General features: G+C 42.6%; 1 protein-coding gene across 2 annotated transcripts in view; it reads left to right on the forward strand.

Moving 5' to 3' along the window:
- Positions 1-2,305: 2,305 nt before the first annotated feature.
- The window catches only part of RAB6A (RAB6A, member RAS oncogene family), a 230,997-nt gene continuing 206,937 nt past the window's right edge, over positions 2,306-26,365 (forward strand). Inside the window, exon 1 of one of the 2 annotated variants that reach the window (XM_030200021.1) lies at positions 2,306-2,812. In XM_030200021.1, the coding sequence (XP_030055881.1) occupies positions 2,743-2,812 (70 nt within the window). In that variant the 5' untranslated portion in view covers positions 2,306-2,742. The remainder of the gene's footprint in view (positions 2,813-26,365) is intronic. The other variant, XM_030200022.1, reaches the window with a different exon arrangement.

The raw sequence follows: 26,365 nt of genomic DNA on the forward strand, positions 1-26,365 counted from the left end.
GAACTTTTAATGGTACCTATATGGTTAGACTAAGAAGGACTGGAAGGGGGGAGGAGGTTGGAGGGGGGGGGGGAAGGGAAGGGGGATGGGAGGGAGGAGAAAGGTTGGGGGGATATTAATAGAAATAAGTTGTATTTACAATATTTTCTTTATTCAATAAAAAAGGTTGAACATACTTTGTGGACCTGTGATAAAATACACAACAGTTTTGGGAAGCAGTAGTTTGAAAATTGGAAACTGTTTTGGGATCCACAATCCCGAAAGAGCCTAAGTTTTGCTTTTTGGGGTTGGGATTAGGTAGAGGCAGTGTTGGCGGAGGCGACTGTGCTTGACACTGGCAAAGTATGAGACTGCAGCTCATTAGTGATCTGTGGGACCTAAACTACAAGGCTGGATCCTCCTTTTGAAAACAGTTGTAAAATGCAACAATGCACAGATAAGCATAAGAGCTGCTATGACCCTTCAGCTGAAGAATGGACTAATTTGGAGAGCATTGTTGGGCAGCTGGGGGTTGAGGTGGGAACTGATTGTAGTACACCCTGAAGGAACAATAGGATGTGCCCTCAGGAGTGACTCAGTGTTTTGTTCAGGTGAGGGGGAGGGGGTGGTGCAATATTTTTTTCATAAACTAGAATTCTAGTTGTTGGTGTCGTAAGCTGGTAGACATTCACAATCTTAACTGATTTATTTTTCTTATTTCTCAGTTCATGGTTTATATGCATAAGAATGTTTAAAATAAAAATGCGGTGATAAAAAAATACTATAAAAATGTAGGTTAAAAGATGTGAAGATGGCAGAGGTGCCAAGTTACCAGGAGGCAGACTTTATGGCCAGTCCTGGTTTTAAACTTACATCCCAAAGCAATGTAGTAGTTGTAGAGTCCATGATTCCTATTTATTGTAATCAGTGCTGCAGGTCCCATAATGCACCTGATGAGGTTGGCAGAAATCCAGGAGCAGCCAAAATGTCTCCCTCCTCCTGGAATGGGTAACTTGCCAGCTCTGCCATGGCTTGTTTTGCGTTTGTGCAGCTGTTAGAACGTATTGTTTCGCTTTGCCTGCATTTGCTGTTGCTTCCCCCTCCCCCGAAGCTGCTGTCCTAGGCCACCACCTAACTGTGCCTAATGGTTGGGGCCGGCCCTGCTCATCCTATTGCTTCGATTTTAGATCAGCACAAAATGCTTGCAGGGGAAAGAGGTGGGCTGTCAAAAAGCCAGGACTTGCCAGTTCCTACACCAACTAGGGTACGTGGCATCTTTTCCGTGGTTAAGATTTACGAACCATAGGCGCAAAAATGAAGTAAACCTTTCGACAAGGACACAGTTACGGGGAAAGACGGCAACAAATTGAATGAGCACCTGTAGAAAAATAAGGCACTGTCTGCTGCCAGCAGTGACTGTGACTCCCCTTCTTCCAGTCACCAAAGTCCAGCCCTTCAGTCTCCGTCCTTCAGTCCTTGCATGCGATTTGTCCAGTCAGCTGTCATTCAGGCTTTCCGGAAAGGCGGAAGATAAGCAGCAGGAAGTCAGACCAAGGAGGTTTAATGACCAAGCAGACAAGCAGATTGCTATAGCCTGCGCCTCGTCCTAGCCCCGCTCCCGCTGCGTCTGAGATTCTGTGGAGCAGAGGCGGGGTAGGGCGGGGCCAGACTTCGACGACTGAGCTAGGGCTGGGCGGGAGAGTGTGGCTGCGCCTGCGCGTTAGCGCGGAGGAAGCCGTGAGGGTAGGTGCTAGCCTGCGCCTCGTCCTAGCCCCGCCCCCGCTGCGTCTGAGATTCTGTGGAGAGGCGGGGCCAGACTTCGACGACTGAGCTAGGGCTGGGGGCGGGAGTGTGGCTGCGCCTGCGCGTTAGCGCGGAGGAAGCCGGGAGGGTAGGCGCTAGCCTGCGCCTCGTCCTAGCCCCGCCCCCGCTGCGTCTCAGATTCTGTGGAGCAGAGGCGGGGTAGGGCGGGGCCAGACTTCGACGACTGAGTTAGGGCTGGGCGGGAGAGTGGCTGCGCCTGCGCGTTAGCGCGGAGGAAGCCGCGAGGGTAGGCGCTAGCCTGCGCCTCGTCCTAGCCCCGCCCCCGCTGCGTCTGAGATTCTGTGGAGCAGAGGCGGGGTAGGGCGGGGCCAGACTTCGACGACTGAGCTAGGGCTGGGCGGGAGAGTGTGGCTGCGCCTGCGCGTTAGCGCGGAGGACGCCGGGAGGGTAGGTGCTAGCCTGCGCCTCGTCCTAGCCCCGCCCCCGCTGCGTCTGAGATTCTGTGGAGCAGAGGCGGGGTAGGGCGGGGCCAGACTTCGACGACTGAGCTAGGGCTGGGCGGGAGTGTGGCTGCGCCTGCGCGTTAGCGCGGAGGAAGCCGGGAGGGTAGGTCTTCGGGCGAGGCGTCGGGAGTCACGGTCAGTCTCACAGTCACTTCTTGTGCTCGCTGCGGTGGCGACGAGGGCGGCCGTCTGGCGCGCGCGGCTGAGGTGCTCCAACAGTGCTCCCGACGTCCCCCCGTGTACCAGGCCCTCGTCCTAAGCCAGCTCGTGGCGGCGCAGTTTCCCGGCCTCTCGACTCAGCCGGACTCCAGGCTTGTCCCCCCCCCCCCTCATTTGCTTTTCACGGTATTATTTTATCTTACCGGGGAGCTTTCTCTCTCTCTACGCCCGCCCCGCGCTAGGTGTCTTCGTTTCCTTTTTCTCCCCCCCTTTCCCCTCTCCTCCTCGCCGCTTTTTTTCCTCGCCCCCCCCCCCCCCCTTCTGCCCTGCTGCCGTGATGTCTGCGGGAGGAGACTTCGGGAATCCGTTGAGGAAATTCAAGCTGGTCTTCCTGGGAGAGCAGAGCGGTGAGTGTCGAGGCTTTGACTGGACGCCTGTCGCGATCATCACGATCGTGACAAGGCGAAGAGAAGACAGACGTGTTGCAGTCACGATTTGTTAGGGAAGGAATCGTTTTATGGGATTTTATTTAAATTGGCATTTTAAGGAATGCATTTGAGCTACTAAAAGTGTGTATTTTTGGCTAGGTATACGTGGCATGGATTCCACCCCCCCCCCCTCCAGCTCTTCCTTGTAATCCCCCCCCTCCTATCAACTGGTGTTTCTCGCAATGGAAGTGAAAAAAAATGTGATAACAGTAGCCCTGGTTTTTTTTTCCCTTACACTGAGACATATCTGTGCAGATCTTCGCATCGTTGAAGAGGTCCATCGCTGAGTGCATGGGGTCTTTTATTTGCTCTCTTCATTGCCTCGCTTTCCCGTGGGAGCAAAACCATGAATGATTTATTTGTTTTCTTCTAAGAACATTTTTAAGGCTAATTTGAGTTTGGTTTGATATAGTGCAGTATCTGTGAATGCTTACGGTTGATTAAGTGGAAGCAAATAAAGCCAAATTTAAAATGAATGCTTCTCCAAATACAGATATTTACAAAAAAAATAAATGTTTTAATTTCTTATTCTGTTCCCGAGTGGGTTAACCTCCAGAGACTGCGTTGGAGAGGGGTCGTTGCCTCCCACAGACATCTTCATAGCTTTTTTTTTCTTGGCTGACTTGAACAGCAAATGATACTAGGTTGAGTTGATTCTTTGCTGCTCTACAAGAGTATCTTTTTCTAACCCAAGGACTGAAATGTGCAAGTCTAGTCATGTCACTTGTAAACCTTTCTCAGTAGGTGCAGAAGAACTGTGTGTTTTTTTCCCTCAGTATTTGAGAAACGTAGGCATGCTGGTAAAGCACTATTGACAAATTGGTTTTTAAATGCTTGCAGTGCATTCTTGAAGGATGCTCTCTCATTGTGGTGTTACACCCAGGTTTAGGTTGGATGAAACCAAGGGTAGCATTCGTTGATTACCATCTTTGAAAAAATATTAGTGGAATATAGCTATAAGATTCATGGTGTCCACCCTGTTGCTATCACATCAGAGACACACCCAACTGTGGATCTGTAATGTTTGAGATCTTTTCAGTTGTTTGTGTTTTTTTTTGTTGTTGTAAGGGACCACTTCATGTTTCTTTCAGACAGCAGATGTAGTACTGAGGCTGTGGTTTTTAGTTTCAAGTGCATGGATCTGTATTGATCATATTGAGATTATTATTTTTTTTGTTTACATTCTGCAAAACTGATACTGCGAAGCTGGAGCCATTTTTGACATGGAAGAACAATGTGGTTCTTACCTAGCCTTTCCTGCTGCATCTATATGTTTTCATAAGGTTCTAATGGGAAACCTGTTGGTGTTCATTTATGAATTACTTACATCTATTAAAAATAAATATCTCTAGATACAGAGCTAAGCAGCTCATATTACTGCAGGTAAAGATTTCATTTATTTTTGTGTATTGCTTTTCCAATGACTCCAAAGTGGTTTACAGATGAACATAGTGGCTGTACTGTTTATGTGCATTTCTCACAAAACTGTTTATTGCAGTTAATAAGTGCTGGGAATTTGTAATATGCTGGCCTTCTTTACTAAATTTTTTTTCCCCCCTCTGGTGACCATTTATTAGTGTCAGATATGCTTAGTTCTCAAAGACATGACGCTGAGTAACCTTTAGTTACAGATGTAATATAAGGGCTGGTAGTCTAGAATATAATGTAGATGGAAAAAAACTGCAGATAGTGTGTGATGCATTTGCGAATAGTCTAGCCGTCTCAGAACTCCAGTGCCAGCTGATTCTCTCCCCCCCCCCTGTTTCTGAACCTAGGAGGAAATATTGCCAGTGTCTCATTTCAAATGTCTCATGACATTCTAGTTGAAGCAGGGGATGAGAGATTAGGACTTGAAGGTTTTTAGTTAATCGACACTGTGTGTAAATATGCATTGAGTTACACGTTTGAGGCTTAATAGTGTGTAAAATAGGAGTATTTGTTAAATGAATTGCCATTAGCAGTTTATTAAGGGTCACTTTTAGTGTATCTCCTATTAATTTATTTTTGGCTTTTGGTTTAAAGTAGCAGTCTGAATTATTTTGGGGGCAATTTAGTAAGACATTAAAAATAAATCACCCTTTTCATCTTTGATTCTAAGGGGGACTCAAGCGTAATACGCACTAACTGAATTAGCATGTGGTAAATGCTAAGAAGCCCATTTTATACCTGTGGGCTTCTTAAAATTTAGGATGTGTGCTAAGCTTTAGTAAAAGGGTCGTTAAATTTCCTGAGGTGGCGGGTGTGTATAAGATTTGAGAGCTTCTTTACTTAACTACTCCCACTTTTACGCATCTAACAAAGGTGCGTTAGGTCATTTTTTGCTGTTAGTATCAAATGCGGGACATATTAAAGCATTCCATGCTATGCCATCTGTGTGTACAAAGCGCACGATTTATTAAAAATGTATTTGGGAGGGGGCAGATAATGGGGGTGGAAGCTCTATTCAGCCAGCTTGCTGACGTTGGTGTGCGCTAATTGAATTAATGCAAGATTTGTTTTTTAAATGGCCTCATTCTAATGTTGCATGGCCAATTCCTTCTATGTTCAATGTACTTATCCGTTAACCCCATTATTCTGCGTTTACTACAAACTGTTTTTTCTTCTTATGACTTTGTAATTCTTTATATTACTATGTAAGCCACATTGAGCCTGCCTTGTGTGGGAAAACGCGGGGTACAAATGTAATATATTCAAGAAATAGAAAAAAAGCCTTTTTAACAGCCACATTAAAAATGGGCTTAGTGTGCGTGTAAGTCTTGTGTAAGGACTCGTTAAGCCTGTTTCTAAGCTCAGCTTAGTAAATGGGCCCCTAAATCAGGTGCTGCTGTGCAGAACTCCATTGGAATGTCATACATAGTAATATGTGGATTTAGGAATACAGAAACAAGGTGAGCTAAATCCTGTGGGTAGCTTTTTATCTGTATACATGTTCTTTGATAACTATCTGTGCAAAGTTGGACCTGTTTTGCATTAAAAAAAAAAAAACTACATAAAAGTATACTGTTAAAGGATATATGTCTTGGCTGGATCTGCATTGCTTGGTTTTTATTTTGTCCTATAAATATTATTGGTCTGTTTTTCCTTTTAATCTTCCTCCATATTAAATGGTGGTTTCTGCAGAGGAAGTTGCCCAACCTTTCCCTAGTTATATCTCCTGAAGCCTTTGGGTAACAGTTTATTTATTTATTTGTATCCCACATTTTCCCACCAATTTGCAGGCTCAATGTGGCTTACATCTGCCGTAGTGGCGGTTGCCATTTCCGGGTAACAAAATTACAAATGGTGTTGCGTTAAGGTGCATACATACATGGTAACCTAGATGTAACATCACATACGTGGAACAGTTCATGGTATATATATATATATATATATATATATATATATATATACACACACACACACACACCTTGTGCATACATACATGGTAAAGAAGAATACATTATGGTATTGCATGAAGCCACTTGCTATATACTTGGACTTTGCCTGTATACAAGATGGGCAATAATCTAGAGATCTTTTTCTGATATAAAATGTTTTTATACTTGAGGGGGCCGATGAGATCTCTCTCTCTCTCTCTGGACTGTAGCAAATATTTGATTTGGCCTTGAATACATTATTCATGTTTGGCTGAATAGTGTGTTAAATTCAAATAATCTGGGGCTCTACTGCACTAAATCCTACTGAAATAAATACTTGATCTCTGATTTCATGCTGCTTCTTTTATTTGTTAAAGCTCAATGTCCATTCACATTTGGAATTCGTATTTCGCGGAATAATATTTTTCATTATGTATTCAGCTGAATAGTAAAGTATTTGGTACAGCTCTGTTATACTTAAAAATAGTGCAACCAATACAGTAACCCAGTCCTTGAGTCACACCCAGTCAGTCAGGATTTTAGGATACACATAATGAATATATGTGAGAGAGATTTGCATGCATGATCTCTATTGTATGCAGATCTACATCATGTATATTCATTGTTGATATCCTGAAAAACTGATTGGCTGGGTGTGTCCCAAGGACTGGGTTGACAATCACTGCAGTAGCCAAAAAGTATGTTAATGAATATGGCAAGTACACCAGGCATATGCGCAACAGGGATCTGCAGCTATATTTTGTTCGCAACTTGCCTCAGCACTTGGAGAGTTAAATGCTTACACATGTGACAGAATGCTATACTGTGCATACAGTTTTGTAGTACTGAAACTTAATGCCTTTGTCAATAGTCTAGCACTTTGTGTTCCAGCACATCTGCTCTTCAGTTAAACTAGAAATGTTGTGGATCCTGTATGCTAGCAGTAAAGAGAAGCATGAATGAAATTCTGACCATAGAAGAATGAGCTGACCTTATTTTACTCCTTAAAAAAACAAAATGAACCTGTGCTCAGACTTGGGGTCTTCTGTGCACTTCTCTGCATCTGTGTTGAATAGCTAATAACTTAATTACCATGTAATTTAAATGAGCTGTGTACAGACATCCATCAATCTTTGCACATAGCTCATGTGCAAAACTTGTTTTAACATTCCATTTTAGCACACCAGCTTAAGCTACAGTGTGTTTAAGACCTGGCATACTTTATTAGATTGACCCCCACATAGTGTGTTATTTCCCTCAGTACGGTTACTTTCCAGTCCTCCCTCAGTATTCACTCTTGTAGTGATGAACATTTGCATCAGTTCATATGGTTTAGATCAGGCTTGTCCAGCCTACAGCCTGGAGGCCAGAACACAGTCCATCAAGTGCTTTTCTCTGGCCCTCAAAAGCTGGGCAGTTTTTGTGGTGCTTAAAGTGGAATTCCTGTTTTCCCCACTGCAACTCAGCTCTTTGTAAGCATGAGCCACACAGTGCCTGAAGTTTGAGTGGATCTTGTGGTTTCAGATCCCGCCTTCCCTGAAGTTTGTGTTAATCTCACAGTTTCAAGTCTCACTTAGACTTCATTATATAACAGCAGCTACCTATTTTCGGCAGAAAAAAAATACATAAGAATTTTGGATTAAAACCTGTGGGATACTCTTTTATTCAAATTAAGTCTGCCATAGGTAACTTTACAGATGCACTATATTTGTCTTTTATATTTAGGCTGGAATTCCAAATACTAGTTTTAATCCTGGAAGAAACAGATGTATATAATATTTCTCAAACTGTTGTTTTTTTTTTGGTCACTTTCTCTTATTGGATACATTAGGTTAGCTGCTGTTAACTTAATAGATTATACTGATTAAATAAAATACATTTTACAGCACCTTCTCAGTAGTGACAGTCCTTTAGTCACATTTCTTCTCCGAGATAAGCGAGCAAATGCAAAAAAACTACCATGGACAGCAGCACGTGCTTAACAAGTATGTGTGAACATTAGTGGGCAAACAGTGCGGGAATTAGTTCTCAGACATTGGTGCACAGCATAAATTGGTAAGTAGGATATTTAGCTTTTCTGCTTGGATGCAGAGAATTTTTAAAAGGAGCACAACCCGAGAAAATTACCGCCACTTATGAGATGATGACGAAGTGTTAGCTTGTTCTCTTCATTATGTTTGTTTAAACTTGTTATGCCGCTGATTCTGAAACAAGACAGATCTAAGCGATGTACAATGCTAAAATATACAGTGCATAATAAAAGAAAAGGAACTCCATTTATAAAAGGAAAGAGACCCCATATATAGGAGAAACTCACTCAATCCGTTAATAAAATTGTAACAAAAAAAATACTAACGGCAAAAAAGCTACTAAGCACCACCCTCTCCCCCTCCTTAGAATCAGCCTAACCCCTGACTAAAAAAAAATATTTCTCAGCTGTCTAGTGTAGACTTTGTAACACCTCCTCCCCACCACTGGACTACCAGAGATGTTAGGGCTGATGCAGACCACTGGCAACTTTTAAGAAAATGTCCTATTTCTATTAGATCCTGAGCCAGTCACGTCTTACTTACTGACAGGAAAAGGGACATTTTGCAGTGAGCTGCAGATCATTGCTGCAATTTTAACATGGCAGCAATTTGCATAATCATTGATTACTATATCTTGATGGCAGCTTTTTTTGCAGAAAGCTCAAGAAAATGTTAACTTATAAATTTGTGAGCAGTACCAGTGTTGTGGGTGTAGCTTTGTTACTGTGTATTTATATTCATCTTACCAGTAGTTAATTTCTCACAACTGAGTTATTCTGTGCCTAAGTACACGAACATTAACGGAGATTCTGGTGCTTCCCAAAATATATGTAGGTGATGCCATTTGTCAGGTGACTTCCAGTGCTTCATAGTCCATTCTCTCAGCACCTATAGTTGTAATCATAAAGGGTAGAATTTCCCTTGAGCTCAGCAGTGACTTTCACTCTGAGACACAGCTTTGTGATTTACTGAATTTGTCATCGGTCAAAACTGTATCTCAATTTTTATTCTGTTACAAAACTTATATATATATATATATATATGTTTTTAAGGTTTATAAAAAAAGATACTTAGCTTTATCAGCAGAATGTCAAAAAGCTGAAGGACCCACACCAACATGGTCCGTGTTTTGGGAACCTACATTAGGGCTTGGTCTTATAAATGACAAGCCTTTTAACTACTGTATCTGATGACTAATATGTAAAAAAAACTCAAACTCCCACTGAACACTTCTTCCTCACTAGCTCAATTTTCATATATCCATTTTCAAAATGGTGTGTGGGACAGAAAACCCTATCCTGATAATACTGATGTCATATCCTGACTGATACCCACAACAGCCTATCAAATCACCAGCTTACAAAAAGGACCACCAATCTGTTTCTAGATTTAATGTTCCCAGATACTGTATTTAATTGGTGTATCCATTGCTGTTCTTTAAAATAGTTTATCTGCATCGTCTCCTTCCCTACCCCAGTTCTATTTTATCTATAACCCTCCATTTTAATTCAGAAATAGCACCCAGTGGGCCACTAAAGATGCAGTTATAATTTTGCAGTTAATACACTATGTTCATTTCACAGTGTGAAGAGTCACTGCTGAGATTAGAATTGTAGGTGCTAGGTTTGTTTTGATTTCATTGCATATTACCCCCACCGTGGAATTAGACCTTTAAATTGATTTATCATAGTTCATTCTCTGCATAGGGCTTGCTGTGTTAGTCCACTGAGATGGGGAAATAAAGGTGCATCATTGATGAACAAGTTCCAGTGGCAGTCTCTGGGAGATTTTTGCAACTAGGGAAGAGGTGTTTTTTTTTTCCCAAAAAGATTTTAACATGATTTTACTTTATTGCAGTATGCTTTGCTGCTCGTTCATTTTGAGCTGATAAATTAACTGCTTAGTATGGTAAGAGTCTGTGTCATGACAAATGTTTTCATATACGGCTTTTATCTAAAGTGCTTTACAAATGTATTGATCTCAAATTGCCCAAGTACAGTTTCAGTCTCAGAATGTGAGTGCTTACGTGGGAGGGGCTGTGAATCCTGAAAACATGTTTTTTTTTCTTCAGACATCAGCATTCTCTGTCACCATTCAATTCTAATGCTTTGGTTTGTTTTTGCCATCTTTCTCTTGGACCTTCTTTGTGTCGTCATATATCAGTTTTGTACATTTCTTGGTTCACGTAATGGTGTATATTTTTTAATGTCACTGCCTCCTGTATTTACAAAATGTTCTTTCTTAAGTTCACTGTGGTTTATGGTGTTCATAACATGCCCCTGAGCATGTTTGGTAGAACATGCTAAATGCCAAAATAAATCTGTACTTGGCTGCCCGAGGGTCTGATTAAAATCAGCATAGTAGCAGTGTGTGAGCTTACAGAAGTCTGTGATGATGAGATGATTTGTGTAGGGCAATACTTAACCTTTTATTTTGTGGAACATTTGTAATTTTGAAGCCTTGTGGCCTACCAGATAAAGTTCTGCCTGATTCTCAAGGTGGATGGGATTTGATATACTACCTTTCTGTGGTTAGTCAAAATGGTTTTACATATTATATACAAGTACTTATTTTGTACCTGGGGCAGTGGAGGGTTAAGTGACTTGTCCAGAGCTGTGGTGGAAATTGAGCCTGGTTCTCAAGCCACTGCACTAACCATTAGGCTACTCCTCCACTCTGTCATAGTAACGTAGTAGATAATGGCAGATAAAGACCTGCATGGTCCATCCAGTCTCCCTAACAAGATAAACACATAGCATAAGATACGTTGTAATGTAATACTACATATGCATACTTGATCTTGATTTGTCCTTGCCATTTTCAGGACAGGCTATAGATTGTAAGCTCTTTGAGCAGGGATTGTCTTTCTTCTATGTTTGTGCAGCGCTGCGTATGCCTTGTAGCGCTATAGAAATGCTAAATAGTAGTAGTAGTAGTAAGTCTGCCCAGCATGGGCCTTGTTCTCCAACAGAGTCAGCATGGGTTCAGCCAGGGGAAGTCTTGCCTCACCAATTTGCTTCATTTCTTTGAAGGCCTGAATAAACATGTGGATAGCAGTGAGCTGGTTAATGTAGTGTATCTAGATTTTCAGAAAGCTTTTGATAAAGTTCCTTATGAGACTCCTGAGAAAATTAGAGTCATGGGATAGAAAGCAATGTTGTGGTGTGGATTAGGAATTGGTTATTGAAAACAGGGTAGGGTTAAATGGTAATTTTTGGGTTTTTTTTTTCAATGGAGGAGGGTGGAGTGCCGCAGGGATCTGTACTGGAACTGGTGCTATTTTAACATATTTATAAATGATATGGAAATCAGAATGACGAGTGAGGTGATTAAATTTGCAGATGACACAAAACTATTCAAGGTTGTTAACACGTGTGGACTGTGAAATGTTGCAGGAAGACCTTAGGAAACTGGAAGACTGGGCATTCAAATGGCAGATGAAATTTAATGTGGACAAATGCAAGGTGATGCACATTGGGAAGAATAATCATAGTTACCTGATGCTAGGGTCCACCTTGGGGGTCAGCAATCAAGAAAAAGATCTAGGTGTTGTCATAGATAACATGGTCAAATCTTCTCAGTGTGTGGCAGCGGCCAAAATGGCAAACAGAATGCTAGGAATTATTAGGAAAGGGATGGTGAATAAGACCAAAAATACTATAATGCCTCTTGATTGCTCTATGACAGTGATGGCGAACCTATGGCATGCGTGCCAGAGAGGGCACGCAGAACCCTCTCCCTTGGCACGTGCGCCATCGCTGATCCGCCCACTCTCCCTCCCTCCCAGCACCAGGCCTGCCTCCCACCCGCCCTCCCTCCAACCAAACAAGCAACCATCAACCTGCCCGCCCGTCCTCCCTCCCTCCCTCCCAGCACCAGGATCCCCCCTTCTCCTCTTAAATTTTAAAAGCGTACCTCCTCGGAGTTCATTCAGGCGGCTTGCAGTGGCAGCGAAGCACGTGTTCTTCGCTTGGCGTGCCTTCCCTTCTGTCCCTCAAGCTCGACAGGACCAGAGCTTGAGATACAGAAAGGTAGGCGCGCCGAGTGAAGAACAAATGCTCCGCTGCCGACGCACGCCGCCTGAATGAACTCCGAGGAGGTATGCTTTTAAAATTTAAGAGGAGAAGGGGGGGGGTTCCTGGTGCTGGGAGGGAGGACGGGCGGGTTGATGGTTGCTTGTTTGGTTGGTGGGAGGGAGGGAGGGAGGCAGGCCTGGTACTGGGTGCTGCTGGGTAGGAGGGAGGCCTGATGGTGGGTGCTGGGTGGGAGGGAGGCCTGGTGTTGGGTGCTGGGTGGGAGGGAGGCCTGGTGCTGCCGGGTGCTGGGAGGGAGGACAGGGGGGAGAGGAGGGTGGCTGGACATTTGTGGCTGGAGGGGAGAGGAGGGTTGCTGGACATGGATGGAGGGCAAGAAATGAAGAAGAAAGGAGGAAAGTAAAGAAATAGATGGAAAGGAAGCCCTGGAAACGGAGTTAAGAGAACAGATAGAGAGCAGCAGAATCAGCGACTAGAACCAATATGGATAGAAAACCAAAATCACCAGACAACAAAGGTAGGAAAAATCATTTTATTTTCATTTTAGTGTTTGGAATATGTCGAATTGGAGAATTTACATCTGCTGTCTTATTTTGCACTGGGTATACTGGAGCTGTAACAGCTTACAGAAATGATTTATAATGGAAGAAAATCATGTTATTTTTTCTCCTATACTAGTATAATATTTTCAACGATGTCTTTATATGCGCCATGGCTGGTGTAAGGGGTGTGGCTATCATAGGGGTGGAGTCATGTGGTGACCCCGCCCATAATGAGTACCGGCACTTTGCGATAAAAAATTCGATTTTGGTTTGCTGTTTGGGCATTCGGTCTCTGAAAGGTTCGCCATCAATGCTCTATGATGTGACCTCACCTTGAGTACTGCGTTCAGTTCTAATCACTCAAAAAAGATATAGTGGAATTAGAAAAGTTTCAAAGAAGAGCAACCAAAATGATAAAGGGGGTGGAATGTGTCTCATATGAGGAAAGGATAAAGAGGTTAGGGTTCTTCAGCTTGGAAAAGAGGTGACTGAGGGGGTATATGACTGAGGTCTACAAAATCCTTAGTGGTGTAGAACAAGTAATAACATAGTAAGTGTTGGCAGATAAAGACCTGAATGGTTCATCCAGTCTGTTCAACAGTCTCATTCATTCTCTATTCAATATTAAAATAAAAAACGGTGATATATACTTGATCATGGTCTTTGTTTTTTTTTTCATGGGCATAGACTATAGAAGTCTGCCCAGCTCTGTACTTATGTTCCAACTACTGGATTGTCATCAAAGCCTACTCCAGCCTATCCGAATCCATCTTGTCATTTGCAGGACACAGACTAAAAGTCTGCCCGGCAGTGTCCTTGCATTCCAGATTACTGGCGTTTCCATCAAAACCGGATTTGCTATATATGGGACTCAGACAGTACAAGCCAGCTGTAGCTGATATAGCCAAATTTGTCATCTAAGCACCACTCTACATGCAAACACATATGCAGCCTTTTAGGTTTTGTTTTTTATACCATTAATTTTCTAATAAGAGTTCCCCTGTGTTCTTCCCACACCACTTTGAATTCTGCCACAGTTCTCTTCACCACCACTTCCCTCGGGAGGGCATTCCAGGCTTCAACCACCCTCTCTCCGTGTAAAAGAATTTTCTGACATTATTCCTAAGTTTACCACCCTGCAACCTCAATTCATGTCCTAGTTTTACCATTTTCCCTTTTCTGGAAAATATTTGTTTAAATATTTTAAAGGCATTAATATAGGAATGTCTGTATCATATCTCCCCTGTCCCTCCTGTCCTCTAGGGTATACGTATTTAGTTCTTTGTCTGTTTTCATACATCTTTTGGTGCAAGCCCCATGTCATTTTTGGTTGCCTTCCTCTGGACTGATTCTTCATCTTACATTCTTTGCAAGATACGGTCTCCAAAACTGAACACAATATTCCAGGTAGGACCTCACCAATGACTTGTACAGGGGCATCAATACTTCTTTCTTATGCTGGTTACCCCTCTCTGTATATAGCCTAGCATCCTTCTGGTTATAGCCACCGCCTTGTTACATTGATTTGTTGCATTCAGATCCTCGGATACTAGCACCCCAAGGTCCCTCTCCCTCTCTGTGCATATTCTCTTAGTAGAAGTAAATTGTGTGTGTGTGTTTTTTTTTCTCTCTCTCTCATTCCAAAAGTACAAAGCCTAGGGGACACTCAAGGAAGTTATATGGAAATACTTCAAAACAAATAGGAGGAATTATTTTTCCAGTGAATGAATAGTTAAGCTCTGGAATTCTGGAGGTTATAGTAACAGCGGTTAGCATATCTGGATTTAAAAAAGGTTTGGACAAGTTCCTGTAGGAAAAGTCTATAGTCTGCTATTGAGACAGGTATGAGGAAGCTCCTGCGTGCCCTGGGATTGGTAGCATTGCGTGTTGACACGATTTGGGTTTCTGCCAGGTACTTGTGACCTGCATCAAAAATGAGAGGAAAGCATATATATCATCTCTGGGAAAATGATATACCACATAAAATCAGTAAATCACCAGAGTATGACCATGATATCGTATCAGGAAACAAAATTTGTCGACCTCTTTAAATATATATATATTTTTAAACAATTTTTATTGATGACACCCAAACACAGTACAGCAAATAATGTGTCATTCTCATTTTGTAAACTATAAAGCAAACATCACAACAAGAAATATCAGGTTTATAATTTCCCCTCTTCCCCTACCCCCCCCCCCCTCTCTATCCCTCCCTCAAATTCTACCCCCCGCTAATGGTTCTGTTAACAGTTCAATATTCTGCTTCTCGCAACAGGTGTCGTCAGGGTGTCCCAGAACGGTAGCCAAACTTTACAAAACTGGTCTTCTCTTTTCGAGGCCAGATCTCCCACTTTTTTCTTTTCCAACATGCAACATTGCATCATGGCTCCTCGCCATTGTGGTACTCCAGGTGGTTCTGATTGTAGCCACAGTTGTAATATAGTACGTTTGCCCATCAAGACCACTCTTTTCAAAAATGCTTTAAATCCCTCCGGTGACTTTCCATGTACATTATAAACGTTAAAAAGTTGTCCTGGCGCTGGCTGCCAATGCACTTTCCACATTTGTGAGATTTGTTGTCCCAACTTTATCCAAAAGGGAGTCACTTTTGTACAGTGCCAGAACATGTGTCCTAGGGGTGCTCCCACAATTCCACATTTTGGACAGTCATCTGTTGTCCTCAGAGTTGCTTTATAGGCTCTGTGCGGCGCTATATAAAGCCTCATAATGAATTTGTAGTGCATTTCCTGCCATGTCACATTTTCTGTCACCTGATACACTCTCATCATGCACAGTTTGATTTGTTCTGGGTCTGGTTTCCATTTCAACTCTTGATGCCATTGTTGTGATAGTTGCGTGAAGTCCAGGATCCCCTGTAAATCTCTGAGGTGGTGGTGGAAGTACTTAAGCGGTACTTTTAATTGCGCTTCCAAACCCAGCATATCACTCATGGATTCCCATACTTGTTGAGTGAGATCTGATGTGGGCAACGTTCGTATATAATGCTTAAGTTGCATGTATTGGAAATTGTCTTTCTGTCCTAGTCCAAATTCTGCACACAGGGCCTGGAATGGTTTGATGGTCCCTGTCTCAGATACTACATGAAATAAATATTTAATACCACAGATTTCCCATTTCTTAAACAAAGCGGAATTTCCCCCCTCTGGGAATGCTGGATTACCTTTAATGGGCAATAGGGGGGACACTGCACTGTTCCAATTATGTTTCCTGCTCAACCATTTCCATGCTTTATGTAAAGGATTCAGGAGAAACCCATATGGCCCCAGAGCTGGTAATTCTTCTGACGGGGCATGGAGCCAATAAGCAAATCCCATTGGGGCCATCAGCGAGGTTTCCACTCTAGTACAGGAGAAAAACTCCCTCGAGCGAAACCAATCTGATAGGTGTCGCAAGCTGCATGCCGTTGTTATAAGTTTTAAGTCAAGCAGCCCCAGCCCCCCTTTATGACAGGGTCTCATGATTTTATTTAATCTAACATGTGCTCGCTTTCCTTGCCACAAAAACACTGTAAGGGTTTTGTATAGCCACCTCTCCTCTTTATATCCCAGTATAGCAGGGGTCATCTGGAAAACATAGGTCCATCTGGGGAAGATGAACATATTGTACATAGTGATTCTTCCCCTCAGAGACGGGGGTAAGCCCTGCCATCCCTGCAAAGCCTCCTTAGTGCGTTTCTTCAAGGGGGGTCCATATTTTCTTTATGCAAGTTATTTAAATCTCTCGGAATATAGATCCCTAAGTATTTAAGTGTCCCCACAGCCCATTGAAAGGGGAACGGGCCTTCCCACTCCCTCTGCACCGCCTCCTGTATCGGGAGGGCCAGTGACGTTTAATTGCAAGCCCGAATAGAATCCGAATTCATCTACTAGTAAGCGTTGGACTGGGGTCTTCGGTTGGGTGAGGGTGAGAAACATATCGTCAGCAAAGGCCAGCGTTTTTATTAAATTCCCGTGTAATGTGACTCCCTGTATATCTGGGTCCAGCATCATTGTGCGCAAAAGCGGTTCTAAATACAAGAGGAACAGCAGGGGGGACAATGGGCAGCCCTGCCTAGTGCCTTGCTCTACTCGAAATGGCTTAGATCTGGTGCCGTTTATCAGTATTTGTGCTGTGGTATTCTTATATAATGTCCGTGTAGCCTCTGAAAACCATCCACCCAATCCAGTGTATTCAAGCACCTGAAACAAATAGTCCCAATTAACTTTGTCAAAGGCCTTGGTTGCGTCTAAGCTGACCAATAGGAGGGGTTCTCCCGTAGCTTGCCCATACGCTACTGCCAAGAGGGCTTTCCGTACTTGCTTAACCGCCTGTCGACCCTTAACAAATCCTACCTGGTGTTCTCCGATCAACTCTGGTATGTAGGGCATCAATCTATTTACTAGTACTCTGGACAGGATCTTGACGTCGACATTAATTAGTGAGATAGGTCTGTAAGATTCTACTTGGTCTTTGGGTTTGCCCGGCTTGGGGATTAATGTAATCAATGCCTCGTTCTCTCTGGGTGGAAAAAATCCCCTCGCCACTACTGCATCTAAATAATCTACTAGGGCTCCGCACAGCTGCGGTGTCAGCAGTTTATAATATTCATTGGAAAAGCCATCTAATCCTGGTGCCGAGCCTAATTGTAAGGCTTTTATTACTTTAAATACTTCCTGTGTCTGTAGTGGTGCGGACAATATTTGATGGGCCTCTTCTGACAATTGTGGCATTTTTGCGTCCTCTAAATAATCTTTGATCAGGGGGCCCTGAGCTCTGTCTTTGGGGGTATACATCTGCATAAAGTGCTCATAGAATGTGTTTGTTATATCTTGTAGTTGGGTGAGCTTATCCCCCCTGGAGTTCTCAATTACTGGGATAAACAGTTGTGCGGTAGTTGCCTTTGCCACTTTTGCCAACAATTTTCCAGATTTGTTCCCAAATTGTTGAAAATTTAAACGCCTCGCCACTAAATGTTTCATGGCTTGTTCATGTAAAAGGGAGTTTAATGCTACTAAAGCTGCTGACATTGAGTCTCTATTGATTATTGTAGGGTCTTTTAGATATTTCCTCTTTGCTTTCACGTATGTCGTCTCTAAGCGCATTATCCCAGCTGCTAATCGCTTTTTCCTAGCACACTGGTACGCTATCACTTCCCCCCTCATAACCGCCTTGAAAGCTTCCCAATATGTCGTGGGTGAGTCACACGATGCCAAGTTCGTATCTTCGTATAGTTGCCACTTCTCTTGCAAGTGAATTAATAGTTGTTTATCGTGGTATAAATATGTGGGAAATCTCCATTGGCCACTTCCTCCACTACCCCTTCCTACGTCAAGTTCCACCCAGATCATATTGTGGTCCGAAATCTCCATGGGACCGATTACGGCCCTCTGGACTTTAAAAAACCAGGATTGTGATACTAATATGTAATCAATTCTGGACCAGGAGTGGTGGACTTTAGATTGATGCGTGTAATCTTTTGTGGTAGGGTGGAGGGTACGCCACGGATCAATTAGTTGGAGATGTTTACAGAGTGCCGGTATCCCTTTTCCTTTACCAGCCCCTGGGATGGCTGTGGGTGAGGATCTATCCAAACTCGGGTCTTGTACTTGGTTGAAATCTCCCGCCCATACCCAGGGAGCATCAGTGTATTGCAGCCCTAACGCTATGAGGGCCTGAAAAAAACTAGGGCTATAAGAGTTTGGGGCATATATTGCGCAGACATAAAACTTCTGTCCTTGGTAGTTTATCTGCAAGAGTACAATGCGTCCTTCAGTGTCTTTGTAGACTAATTTGGTTATGCAAGGTAGTCCCTTATGGATAAGTATTACGACCCCACTTTTTCTGTTACCTGAAGAGAAGTGGCTTTCGCCCACCCATTGCTGGCAAAGTTTCCCATGTTCTATGTCAGACAATTTTGTTTCCTGCAGGCAGGCAATATCTATACCCTGTCGTTTTATCTGGGTCAAGATTTTATAGCGCTTTACAGGTGATGTAATGCCCGATACATTCCATGATAAGATCTTTATTCCAGTTCTACTGATTTCTTCTCTGTCTCATTGGTACTATTGCAAATATCATCAGAGTGACCCCCCGGGAGCCCAGCCCCCCCAGAGGGTATATGGTATTATATATGGGAGAATAGAGTTCGCCCCTGACACTCCTTGCGCGAGAACAGACATCTTTATGAACCTTCCCTCTACTCCGCTACCTATCCCCACACCTATCTCCCCCCTCCCATCCTCCCCCACCCCCTCCCTCCCCCTCTTCCTAAACCCACTCCTCTTTCCCCCTTCCCTTGTGCCCAAAATTGCCTCGAGAGGAAATTCCCCATCTAGGCGGAGTCACAGCGTGCCTTTCCCCTGCTCCCCCCCAGGCCCCTCTTCATTACAATTAAACTTTATGACTTATAACCTCAGTATACAAAATCTTTACAGAATTGTTTATCCCTTCAGGATAGTCCTGTCAGTCACACGTTTTGCTCACCACAATACGTCCAAAACCAGATCAGGGCGGTGTTTCTTGTCCTTGTAGCTCACGGGTAATATATTGTGATGCTGAGTGTTCTGATGTAAAGGAAATCCATTTCCCGTCTTTCATGATTTTTAATGTGGCAGGATAGAGTAGCATAAATCTAATCTTCTTCCCAATCAAAGTTGTACAAATTGGGTGGAATTTCCGTCTTCTCTCTTGCACACTGGCTGAATAATCTTGAAATATTCGGATCTGGGAGCCCGCATAGGTTAGGGAGTCTCTTTTCTGGCGGAACCCCTGTAGGATTTCTTCTTTATGAATATAATTGTGGACCTTGATGATTACCACTCTGGGTCTTGATCCATTCTGTTGTGGCTTCCCCAGCCTGTGTGCCCTTTCAATACATAAGGGGCCCCTGCTATCTGATATAGCAAATTCTTTAGCCAGCCATTCTTCAAGCAGTGTACCCAGGTTTTTATCAGGGATTGTTTCAGGCAGGCCCACCAGTCTGAGGTTGCAACGTCTAGCTCTGTTCTCCAGTTCATCTATCTTCTCCGCTTGGGCAGTCAGTTGTTTTTTGAGAGTGGGAAGTTCAGGCTCAATCTGTTGCCAGGCCTCTTCCAGCTCAGAGACCCTCTTTTCAACCTCCATGGTTCTGCTTGTAATCTCTACCAGCCGGCCATCTAGTTTTTCCAGCCGCCCCTCCAGTGCAATAAATCGGGGTTCTAACGCGGTGCCCACCGCCGCTACTAACTGTGCAAGTTGTCTGGCGGTAAATTCAGCTTCGCTTCGCAGCGATGCGGTCGCCATCTTGGATTCGCCACTCGCCGCGGGGAGCTTTTCTTTTTCGTTTTTGGAGCTTTTCCTTGTGCTTCCGGGCGGCTTAGGAACGAGATATTGTTCCATGCATCTTCTGCAATACTCCAACGGGACCGGGTCAGGAGTTTTGAGGTAAAATCAGATCATAGAGCGACAGGAGCGAACAGGGTTCACGGAGCAGCACAAAAGTGTTGTTACTGCCCCAACTGCATCACGTGATCTGAACCTCTTTAAATATTTAAAAATATATATTTATCTGCTCATACATTTTCTATGGAGATTCACAGATTTGAATAATCTAAATCACATATTCAAGTCTTTATAATCATAGCACAATTTTTAAACCCAATCACTGTGACCAATGTTTTCAAATGTCTATTAAACAAATTGGATGCACTTAACTGAGTTTAGTTCTCGGGTCCCGACACAAGCCACGTTTCGCCAAGAAGGCTGTATCAAGGCACCCAGTGATACAGGGCTCTGGCTATGCAATTATCTCAGAAAATGAAGAGCAGTGTCAATAAATAATCTCTCTTCATTCAAATTTATCAACTTATAAATATTTACTGCAAACATATTACATTGGTTGGAGGAACAAGTACCTTAATGATGTATTTTACACATGCTGAAATGGCAGGCAATCTGGCAGTGGGTATGGTCCACGTTTAAACATATGGGACACGTGACCACCCCAAGATTTGGCTCCGATAGCTTATGGTGTAATATGCAACAACTGACATTTACGAATCAACAAGCGGGGGATCTGTTGTTCCATTACTGGTTGTTTGAAACTGATGCAAAAGTAGAGGACTCGATTGGGAGCAGTTGGGATACCTAAATAAGAGGATAATTGCTGATCCAATCAGATTCCACGAGACATTGAATACAAAAAGAACCTCTATTTACAGAAAATTCCAATTTTCTGAAAGTTACATTCTGTCCAGTGTTGGACCTCAAGGGTCTAAATTGCTGCCTTAAGGTATCCCACTTCTGCATGGAGACCTTGTGCTCTGTCATAGCCTTGGTGCAAGCAGGGGTATATCTGATTGCTCTGGACCTCAGATACACATTTTCATATTCCCTTCTGGTGCTCTCAGCAGTTGTTGATATTTGCAGTCCTAAGCTGGCACGTCCAGTTCAGGGCTCTTCCCTTTTGGTTTAGTGACAGCTCCAAGAACGTTTTCCAAAGTCATGTTGGTGACGGCAGCTTGCTTTTATTGACAGAACATTAGAGTGCACCCTTACCTGGATGACTGGTTCATCCACTCATCTTCTTTCTGTGATAGTAAGACTGCGACTTCCACCATCATCTTTCTTCTTCCGTCATTAGTCTGGGTGATTAGTTTTGAGAAGAGCAGGCTTATACTTCCCAGTCTAGAGTATCTGGCTGTGCTCTTTGACGTGAAGCATAAAAATGTTGCAGGCAAATACTGCAATAGGTTTGGGTTCTCCTTCGGCAGCGCAGTCCCAGGATTGGGACGTGTGCAAGTTCTAGGCAACATGATGGCCACCATGGAGAGAGTTCCCTGGGCACGGGCATGTGACTTCTTCAGGAGTCTCTTCTCAGCTGCTGCTTCCCAGTCTCCCAAAATTATGCCCTTCCATTGCCTTGGACACAGGTGGCCAGGCCCCGCATGCAGTGGTGGCTGTCGGTGAAAAATTTGAGCAAGGGTGGTGTTTCCAATAACTCACTGGGACAGTCACCACGGATGGCAGTCTTTTAGCTGGGGGGGGGGGGGGGGTGCATTAGCAGTTTTATCTGGTGCAGGGAACATGGTTGAAGATGAAGGCACGGTGATCCATACATCGTGTAAAGCTCATGGCTATTCGGAACCTTCAGGAGTAGTTTCTTATTTTTTAATAGTTCTGGTTCCATTTATGGTCAGTTAAGGTTGTTTGTGTCTTTGTTTTCTCCATACTAACTTATCTAAATAGGGTGCCTTTAGGGCTTATACATCGCAGCAAAATTCTGTATTCTCTATCTCCACCTGCTGGTCTGTGGACTTAACTATTCTCACAAGTTCTGGAATAGTGTGAGGAAATAATGGAATGAAAACTATTATTTCTCCGTTTAAGCAATAGTGTGATCTTTGCTTACTAAATCAAATTTATGTTAAGCTTGTAATGAAACTGGTCAAAATTTCTTTTAACATGCTATACAGTCCTTTGGGCGAAAGCAGAATGAGAAGTGTCACAGTGGAATCTCAATTTGCAGGACCCTTGGTAGGGTGTGAAAAGTTAGCGTGCCTATAGTTGATCCATTTTTAGTCATATCTTTCATATGTGGCAATTAAGGAGTCAGTTACACATACTTTTTGTCTGTGGGATGTGCATTAGCAAGAAATATGCCCTGCAGTGTCATAATCCAGAACAGATGAACTCTGAAAGATCTTAAGGTGTTTTTTTTTAAACCACTTCACTACTTCTTTAAAACGGTGGCATTTGCAGACTGTGCTCGTGAGCCAGAACCTGTTGGATTTTCAGGCTACCCCAATGAATATACATGAAATAAACTGCATGCATGCTACTACCTCCATTGTTTTCAAATCTCACATGTATTAGCCTGACCTGTCTAGGACTCAGGGACAGGAAGTAAATACCACTTCCTTAAAGAATTATCAGGATTTTTGTTTCCTCGACTGTTAGATCAGTTTCCCTTTAAAGTGCTCTGTTGTGCATATCTGTTCTAGTACTTTTTCCTCTACTCCCTATGTTTCCCTTTACCTCCCTTCCTTCTCAGGTTCTATTCTGTGGTTTTTGTCACTTTTAGAACAGCACACAGAGCAGGTCTTCATTACTCCATATATTCACATGACTTATTCCTACCCGACTGTATGAGTCATTTCATAGTAACATGATAGTTGGGATAGATGCCCTATTTTAACACCATATAGTATGCATACATTACCTCCTTTTGTTGGTGCTTCAAAATACCAGCTTTTGCATGCATACACTGTCAGTAATTTACCCAAGCCTCCACTGTATCTGAATGTGCTCAGTGTGACTGCAGAAAGGATTCTTTAATTGATCTCCTTTCTGAAGAGCTACTTCTAGAATCTGTGGGTTTAGGGCTAGCACAACTGAAATGATGTCCCGCTGTTAACTGCAGGAGATGTCAGGAACAACAAATTTTTCTACATGACTGCCTTTGATTTTATGAAATCATACAGAGTCCAAGGCAGGTGAATAAATCCAGTATAAACAAACCTCCCAACAAAAAATGTTGTATGTATGCATGCTCACACTAGGAGCTATTGTCAATATCTTAAAATGGCTAGTGCACGTGTGTTCCAAAGCTGGCAAAATCACTGGTCCCTTCCACCAACAATATATTGTCAACTTTATGATGCACAAAAAAAAAGAATGCAAATCAATCCAGCAAATGTGTATGTAATTGAGTCCCTCTCTTTATTTTTACATTTCTAACTGTGTGACAGCATAAACTCAAACTGTAGAAAAAAATGTGCGGTACTATATAATGTACCTCTGTATTTAAACTGCAGAATGTATACTAAACAAAAACTTCCTTAGCCTGCTAGACCAGTCCAGAGAAGTGGGTTGTCCTATCCTGACCAGCAGATGGATGTAGAGAACACTGAGATTTCAGTGACATCAGTTGTATGAACCATAGTGCAACATTGGAATTAGCCAGTATTTCTTTGCCTCCAGCAGATGGTGTGGGTGGTAAAACAAAGAGGGCCCGACTCCAAAGTGCATTGCTCAAGAGCTGTATACTCATGGTTGAGTCTACTGACTTGGTGCTGCTCCCAGGAATTGGTTCTGGTACTGAGCTACTTGTCAGTACTTAGTCATAGAAACATAGGAAAAAAATGTAGCCAAAGACCTTATGGCTTATCCAGACTGCACATCTGTGCCATCTACTCTCCATATCACTCCCTTAGAGATCCTATGTGCTTGTCCCAAGCTCTCTTCAGATAACTGTTCAAAGAATGCTGATTCACATCTTCAGATCCAAATCTAACCTGTGATTTTATATGTCATGTTCCTAATCTTGGCTATGGACAATACAGAGGAGACTTCTAAAGATGCTGGAGAACTGTCTGATGCTTGGTCATCTGATTTTGAATGCAGTCCAGACACACACCAAATGTAAGCTGAAACTGAGCACCAGGTCATTGATTATCTGATAGTAACTTTTGTTGGCTGACCAGACTTCAGATGTAAGCATTCTCCTACTTTAGCCAAGGCACGTACTCAAGAGGAACGAAGAGTGCCTTGCAAGGACATGCATTCAAGGCCATCGTGAGGTGTAGCATTGCTCAGGATGATCTCATTCCACCAAGGGCAATAAAAGGTGGAAAAGTGGGAGTGACGGAAATGGTGTGCTGTAGTTCAGATTGAATCAACAACTCAAGACTTGCCCACCTCTTAAAACACTTGCCCCAGGTTGCAGCAGGCCTAATTGCGATTGATGTTTGGATAGAAAGATCAAACATTGTGGAAGACAGCCATCCTCAACTGCTAGGGATTGCAGATGTTTATTTTTATCAGCAAATGGGCTTATATAGCTTAGGCAAAATTGATTGTAATTTTTTTTTTTTTAAATTACTGTTGTAACTTCCTGGAATAGAACCGGAAGACCAACAGTGGAATATGTTGTAATGTTTTTTGTGTGGCAGAAATCCAGTGACTAAACGCATTACATTACATGAGGCACTTATACCCCGCAAAGTCCAATGTGGTTTACAATAAGAAAATGAACTGGGTATTTCTAGAGCTACAAATTCTAGATATAACAAATTATTAAAAAGTTGGATAAGGTACGTTTTGAGAGCTTTCCTCAAATTTGTAATCTAAAATTCGAGGGACAAGCGTTCTACCATTTAGCAGACTGCAATGAAAAAAAACCATTACATTGTCCTATAAATTACACACTTAGGACTTGGATATTGTAATAGTAGTGGAAGTCTGTCCAACGGAACTCTATTTCTCTGGGCAAAGTGTACAAGATCTGACAAGTATTTAGGAGCAAATGATCATAAAGGAGAAATTTAATCTTAACTGTTTAGGGGGAATTCATCAAGCTGTGTTAGGGACCTGAATTGCATTAATTGACCCTTAATGTAACTTAACTGGCCGTAACATCACTTGACTAAAAATACTGTGGCAATATCCAAGGCACTGTGGGTTAAGCAGTAATGATATGCAAGTACATGTTTAGCATCTCATTACTATACAAATACCCTAATGTGTCAGAGGTGGGTTCATGATTTAGCCTCATAATGAGTTGAACATTCTGGTCCATGAAGAAGCAGCTCAAGCTCATTGAGAGCTGAGTGGGATAGACCCTGACAAGTAAAGAATGGCTGTTTCATAGTGGCAGCATTTGGGGAACACATTCCACCAGCTATAGTGCAGTTTCTAGGCACTAGTGCTTGGGATCTGTTGAGGCTGTTCTACAATACAATAAGCAGTACATTTCCTCACAGATAATTAACTTTTGGATATATACAAAGTGTAGAAGAGTGATCCAAATTGAGGCGCTTGTTTTGATTTTTGAACATATAATGGGAGTACTGGGTTTTAATGCTTTCTAGTGGCAAGGCAGACACAACTTGGTCATGGTAGTGATTTGTTTTGGATGCTGCTATGGAGAAAACTGTATGGTCTTTATAGTCAATGGAAGTTACTTTGACAGAGCAGAAGAAGACAGGAAGAGATCATTTTATCATGTGCTGGACAGCTCTTAAAAAAAAATCATTTTCAATATTCCTTGTTTTGGCAAATAGCATAGTTTGGAGCACCACTTAAACTAATCTGTGACTTGGGTTAAACGCTCAAATTGGTTCTTAGATTCCCAACTTCTACAAAATATCTGTTTTATATGTATTGAATTTCCATTGTACATATTTAACAACATGTACAAATAAGGAAAAGAACTCTTAAGATTTAGAGACAATTGTGAAGCGCTTCTTACGACTGGTAGTGCTATAGAAATGATTTGTAGTAGTAGTAATATTGGTAAGACTGATATTCAGGCAGAAGGAGTAAAACTTATGAACAAGCCTGTCAAACTATCTTAACAATTAAAATCTTCCTTGGAAGAGACCCTATGACTTTTTTTCCTGTGGGATAGTTGGACCTTATTAGGGGCATAGTGACTGGATGAGAGAATTTTGATTTAAGGCTTTGTTGTAATGGGACAATCATAATGAATTCTGTGTTGTTTTTTATCGTGTTCACATATTGCTGCATT

This window comes from Microcaecilia unicolor, chromosome 4, assembly GCF_901765095.1.
Source record: "Microcaecilia unicolor chromosome 4, aMicUni1.1, whole genome shotgun sequence".
NCBI classification, from domain to species: Eukaryota; Metazoa; Chordata; class Amphibia; order Gymnophiona; family Siphonopidae; genus Microcaecilia; species Microcaecilia unicolor.